At 45.0% G+C, this 6916-nt stretch overlaps 1 protein-coding gene across 1 annotated transcript; it reads right to left on the reverse strand.

The window, feature by feature from the left end:
* Positions 1–240: 240 nt before the first annotated feature.
* ETFBKMT (electron transfer flavoprotein subunit beta lysine methyltransferase) lies at positions 241–6579 on the reverse strand. Its single transcript, XM_085229436.1, has 4 exons — positions 6510–6579; positions 4527–4930; positions 2481–2611; positions 241–1151 (listed from the first exon to the last, which is right to left on the reverse strand). The coding sequence occupies exons 2-4, from the start codon at positions 4820–4822 to the stop codon at positions 787–789; spliced, it is 792 nt and encodes a 263-aa protein (XP_085085562.1). The 5' UTR covers positions 4823–4930; positions 6510–6579; the 3' UTR covers positions 241–786.
* Between the last annotated feature and the right edge of the window lie 337 nt (positions 6580–6916).

Here is a 6916-nt window from a genome sequence, read left to right on the forward strand (position 1 = left end):
CCGATGACTTCCAGAGACCCCTTCCTGCCTCAGCCTGTCTGTGATTCTGTTTCCCATCACAGTCAACTATCTTTTTTTTTATGCTTGCAGTGTTAGAGAACATAGATGTGCTCAAATGTTCTCTTTAAAGGATTGTTATTCTATGACTGTCTAGTCATTAAACACTTTGGCTACAGCACAAGCAGTATGTTTTAGATTCAGTTGCAACTTCCTAAATAATCATTCTTGACAGCTTCAAGGTAAGCAGCATTTATTTTTTTTATTTTAGAGGGAAGGGGGAGCCTCAAATTAGTCACTTGGACATTCAGAAGAAATTAACAACAACAACAACAAAAAAAGTAAGGCACTTGGAAGTAAATATAACATAATAATCTACATCTTTACATTTTTCATCTTCACATCTTTCTGTAAATAAGCTGCAGAACTGTGTGAAAGCAGCACAGTAATCTCTCAGCCACCCTCCTCTCTCTCCACGGGGTATACTGGATATCTAAAATGTTTCACAATGGTGTCAAAGAGTGAGATTAACACAGATTAAAACATCAAGCATGCAAACTCCAAAGTGTAATTATCTTTGGATTTGCACTTCAGCATGCCTTGCTGAATAAAGTTTGCGTGTAGTTTTACCTGGAACAGAGCCAAAGCCTCAATGAACATGACTGAAATAAGTATGGTGAAGGAACATCCTACTTTGTATCAACAGATGTGTTCCATGTTCAATTCCCATTTTCATTTTATATACTCAGAAAACAGCCACGGGAGACAAAGTTCATTAGAGAGCCACTTTTAACAGCTTTCTAAGCTATTTGAGGGCTGATAACTCCAGACAATACTTGATGTTAATCCATTGTTTTCTTGTCTAGTATACTCAGGAAGTGAATATTCTATAACTTTACGCAACTGATTGTGAATGCTGTGGCTTAAAAACTGATGCCTGCCAGGGTCACCGATCAGCACTTCGGTTTCATGTATCCTGATGCATTTCCTCAGCCAGCGATGAAGATCATCAGCAAGTTGTTCATCATAAAACATATCTCCTAGAACAATGAGGTCCCACTTGCCAGCTTCTGAGTTAATGATATTCTTAATGGTGATGGGAAAGGGAGTAACGTGGTTCAGTTCACAGTTCAAACTCATTGCCATTCCTGCAACTGAAAAATAGTCGCAAAGTAAAATTAAAGCTGTTTTAGGATTCCGCTGTACAGCCCCCTTGTAAATTTCTTTGACAAAAGTTCCATCTTTCACTTTCAGCACAAGTATTTTTGCTTTTCTAGTGTAGAGATTCCCACAACTTTCATTATGTGTTAAACCTCACGTCTCAATCTATCATTATACTTCCTCCTTAATCACTGAATAATCAAATTATGAATAAACTATTTTCATAAGTCATATAAGGGAAAAAATCCCAGAATCAAATAGAATCATGGAATGGCTTAGGTTGGACAGGACCTTAAAGATCTACTTCCAATTTCCCTGCCATGGACAGGGCTGCCACCCAGCAGACCAGGCTCCTGAGGATCCCAGCCAAGCTGGCCCTGAGTGCCCCAGAGATGGAACACCCACAGCTTCTCTGGGCAACCAAGAGAGAGAGAACAAATCCTGGGGAAAAAAGAAGGGTAAAATCTAGGCCCAAATATATGAAACTCAGGAAAATTCTTTGGGCTTACAGAAACCAACTTGCCAGCTGTGATGTCTCAGAACTAATTATTTGCCATTTTTGCCTAATTAAATTCTAGTTCTGCTTATAACTTCCAGATGTACTGCTTACCTATGATAAATATCCTTCCTGCCCATGAGACTTCTATAAGAAGAGCAACATCCTTGAACTATGGGCACAAGTCCAAAGCAGAGACCAATCATTAGAGACCAGGTGTGTTGGGAAAGCCTGTGCCCAAACATGGATGCAATGAGTAGGGGGACACCTTCCCAAATGGCCACCAAAAACCCCCACACAGGCACAGAGGACTCAATTATGTTTGTGTGACCTTGTACTGGTATAATCCTATGAATATGTAGTAGGTACGTGTGACTTATGTACTAGATAGGCATATATTAAAAATAATTGAATATAAGTGGGAGAAGATGTGAAGACTCACCGTGCTTAATTTTGTGGAGATTACTCACCTTATGCCCTGCACAGAAATGAAGCGATGTCTCCTCTCTAAATACCTGCTGATTTTAAAATCTCCCCAAATACATTTAAAAGACAACAGCTCCACTTGTAATTCCAAAGCAGATGTATAAGAAACATTTGATAGAAACTTAGTTGTTCATTCACTCTAAGGAGCTATGGAGATGCATTTGGTGCAAGAAAGGGTGGTACAACCCAGCTTATAGTACTGTCAAAAGCCATTCATCTTTTTAGCATTCTTAAAACTCTGTCTGGAAACAGATTCTGCCAAGTGAATGAGAGAAAAGTGTTAAATACACTGTAAAAATAATAAAGATCTTTGCACGGAGACAGGAAAAGAAGGGCTTACTGGGGTCAATGTCGTTAGCAAGGACTTGAGATGCACCACTCATCACAGCAGCTATTGCTGTTGCTCCGCATCCACTTCCAAGATCCAAAACAGATCGCCCTTTGACAACACATGGATTGTCCAAAATGTACCTGCATTTAAAAGAAAAAAAACTGTCAGAGCAATAAACCAGATATGCAAGTTTCTTGCTTATATGTTGTGCAGCAGAAAAAGTTCTCATCATACATGTAACAAAACATGGTATCTTAAAGGATGCTTATTCCAAATATGCAGCCTCTGTGATCTTTATTTGCCTCCGCTGATACAAAAACATCAAGAACTTGGATCCCAACACATCTGTGTGCAGACACCCAGGAACCCAGACTGGGGAACAAGACACCCTACCCTAAAACTAAAACAGTTGCAGATGTTGTGAGATGGCAGCAGGAAGGTCAGGACCAGGAGTGAAGACACAGAATATCCTGAAGAGGAACCTGGGACACATAGAGGAGCTGACACCCCTTGCCTCTTGTCCTGCACTTCATCACAAGAAGTCCTACCAGACAGCTTTGACACACACAGCTTGGTGCTGGATTATGCAGGTACAAGACCAGTGAGTGAAACTGGCTTAGTTTTAATGAAAATAACCTTCTCCTGCGAGGTCTGACATCCAGCTTTGTCCTCCCCTCTGCAGCCTTCGCTCCCCAGGAGAGCCAATTTACTACCAGGGCAAAGGATGGGTGGGACCACCAAGGAAAGCACTCTGCTTCCTCCTTCTGGGGCTGTGCTTGCAGTAACAAGTAGGGCACGGTCTGGCACGGTCGGGCCCAAGTGCTGTGTTTCCAGCGGAATGCTTCTCAAGTTACCCCTAATGACTGGTCATTTAGGACAGTGGAACCAACATATCCTCTGGCACAGACACTGTGCTGGTGTTGGAGACTGCTGTCTGCCATGCTGGGTTAACAAGCTGTCTTACACTGCAAGTTGCATGAAATCTCGAATGGTGGAAATGCCAGCTGTGAAACAAGAATGGTTAAAGAAGCAGAGTGTTCTCAGCTAATTTCTGACACTCTCAATGCCTCGAAACGAGTGCATAGATAATAGGACAATCAAGTGGTGAGATGCTAGTTAATCGGTATTGCTACTTAAAAAGCTGGGCAAATGAATAAAAAAAACATATAATCAAATGTAGAGATTACCTTATCTAATTCAATTGTGCAATGTTTAGGACCACTCTAAGTCATTTGGATGGCAGGATAATCAGCCATTTGATTGTAAAACCCACATCTTTCCTTGTTGAAAGTGTCTTCTTATTTACACTTTTCTGCCAAAAAGACAGTAAAGCCCTAATTCAGATTTTCCCTTTTCATCTATGTTGACAATGTGTGAGAGTTTGTACTTTGTTGTAACAATTACATACTTTTCCTGCTATTCAAAGTGAGAGATTTGATTTTAAGAATAAGAGAACTCTAACCAGTTCCTGGGAATCGGGAATACCAGATGCATTTTGATAGTAGGTGGGGAAAATGAAAAAGAGGTTTCTGATGTGACTGACGGCAGTAACAGTAAGGCCTGATAATAAGGCAGCTGACATTCTAAAGGAAGGGATTGCAGGAAGCCAACCAGCACTCCTAGGCACATCAGCATAAACCGACTTTTCTCAGTTGACCAGACACATATCCACACTCCTGTCTGTCTCCTACAACCACTACACACACAGTCACCATAAAATAACAATCCTGTGTGGAGTGACACTGAGCAATAGAATTAAACATTTTGCTTGGTTTTGATAGGGACAACACAGCTCTTTCACAGATCCAGATTTGGCCCTGTAGTCAACACACATTTTCACAGAAGACAAGAGATGTCACTGTACATACATCTACATACTCTACATACATCACGTGCTAAAAATACACTGCCAACCGGAGAAGATTGCTTCTGTGTTGTATAAGCAGAGAGGAGCCTGGATTACGTGCTCTCATACAAGACAAATACTACAGCCAGAGTCAGGTCTGATGTCCTGGCTAGCAGTGGACTGAACTTACTGGCTTCAGTGATGCATACCTGGACAGGGCTTGGCCTCCTGGCCAGTAAATTGCCCAGAACGGATCCCCATATGGCCACAGGTCAGGCTTTTCCCTCCAGAACCTGCAGCGAGGGGTGAGGAGGCGCAGCCGGATCTCTGGTGTCAGGTGCCCACTGCTGGTCACCTCCGTGTTCTCTTCCAAAAATGCTCTCACCTCAGGGTCCAGCGACTTGCCAGCACTCCAGTGGCAGCAGCGCTTCCAGCGCAGAGCGGGGCCTCCCCTCCTGCAGGCCTTGCCCAACAGCAGCAGCTGCTTCCAGCTGCTGAAGGCCATATCCCCAAAGGCAAGCTCAGAGCACAGCTGTTTGGGGACAGCTGATGAGGCAGAAAGCTAGAAGCAAGTTCACAGCATGCTGCTTCTCATAGTGATGGGTGACGATTCCTGAAAGGAAAACAACAGGACATAAGTGATGTTTCTGTGGCTTCAGAACCATGTACTGGTAAGGCTTTGGGGAGGTCCAGCTGCTGCTGCACCATCAAGAACTTGTTCTTCGCCACCGGGAACCTACAAAGCCAGCAGGAAACATGGTAACAAAGAAGCTATCCATCCGGGACAGTGCTACAAATATACCAAGAGAGAAACAACGAGCCACAAAGCTAAAAACTAGATAATGTGGCCTTTCATCTCCCTCTGACTTGAGGGCACAGACAAAGAAAGCTGCTCCCATTTACGGTTCTACCACAGCATCATTAGTTTTGGTAGCAGAGCTCTGGAATTACAGACCTATGGACACAGCAAAGATTATTAGTATGGTTTTTGGGAGATGCCACTAATTTTTAGGTTTCTCACAGAGATGACATTATACAAAAATTATATTTTTACATCAAAGGCAAGGATTTCCTCAGTGGGTCTTCCTCTTTCTCCCTCAGAATAGTCAGGCTTCCAGCTTCAAAATGAAAAACATCTCAAGAACCAACCATAATCAGAGTACTTTGATTTTTTGCACCTCAGACTGTATTTTAAAGATAGTCTTACAGTGCAGAAGTCTCACGTGGATGCTCTCAGGTGGAGAAGAAAGTAAACCTCCACTCCGATAGCCCACTCCCTGTGAGAAACCACAATGACACACTCCAAGCTAACACAAGGGACAGCAAACTGAGTGTATTCCAAGCTGCCTTTGGAAACCAAGATATCCAGACTGGGCACAGTGGCCCTCAGGGACCTGCTGACACAACTCAGGACTGATTTCCATGTCACAGGCAGTGAAGGCAAGGAGAGTGGGAGCGCGGTATGTCAGTGTGCTTCATGTGGCATTTTGTGTGTGTGTTGGCCTATGTTCACAGAATCATAGAATGGGTTGGGTTGGAAAGGATCTTAAAGCCCACCCAGCCCCAACCCTGAGCCATGTGCAGGGCTGCCACCTAGCAGCTCGGCTGCCCAGGGCCCCATCCAGCCTGGTCCTGAGTGCCTCCAGGGATGGGGCATCTACAGCTTCTCTGGGCAGTCTAATTATTGCTTGATGGCTTCCTAAAGCATTAAGCTGTGCACTGAACTCCCATATTGCTTGCCGTTTAGGTCGATTTAGTTAAATCTTTAAATCATTGGCCGAAGGCTTTGTATTTTTATTGCTAATAAACACCCGTGACAATGTTTTTCATTGCTCCACGTTTCAGAATGCTATTCAGCAGAGCCCATGTAATTAACGAATGTAATTAATGAACGCCTTCCTTCTCGAAGGCAGAGCTACATAGGCCCCATCTGCCTGAGGGAAGCACCAAGTTAACCAGAATCAATGACATGCATAAATCTCGTCAGACAACGCTGCGCGTTGGCTTTCCCCATGAATTGCTGCAAATCAGCAGGGCTGATGAAGCAGCTTAAATTTCGCACCGCCCGTCACGACGCCGCATTCATTTCCAGCAGGTACAAGCACCGGGCAGCGCACCCCGCGGGCCGCTCCGCCTGGCCCGGCCTCACCGCGCCGCGCCTCAGGGCCAGGCAGCGCCGGGCCCGCACCTACCTGCTGCTGCCGGCACCGCTCCGCTCCGCCCGCCGCGCTGCGCCACGCCGTGCCCGCCCTCAACCCGCCCCCTTAAAGCGGCAGCTGAGCCGTGCGCCTCCTGGGGAGTTGTCGTGTCTGGCACGAGCTGCCCATAGAAGCTGTGGTGCCCCATCCCTGGAGGTGCTCAGGGCCAGGCTGGATGAGGCCCTGGGCAGCCTGAGTTGCTAGGTGGCAGCCCTGCCCATGGCAGGGGGTTGGAGCTGGGTGGGCTTTGAGGTCCTTTCCAACCCAAACCATTCTACAGCTCTCCAGTTCTATGTTCTATGAAATTCCACACTTAAAAAAGGATCTCCAAGGGTGGCTAGTTTTTAAGCACAGATAGCACAGCCTCAACTGGATCTGCCTTCATCTCCTAAGTTATGAGG

The sequence above is a fragment of the Meleagris gallopavo genome, chromosome 1, assembly GCF_905368555.1.
Source record: "Meleagris gallopavo chromosome 1, MGAL_WU_HG_1.1, whole genome shotgun sequence".
Taxonomy (NCBI): domain Eukaryota; kingdom Metazoa; phylum Chordata; class Aves; order Galliformes; family Phasianidae; genus Meleagris; species Meleagris gallopavo.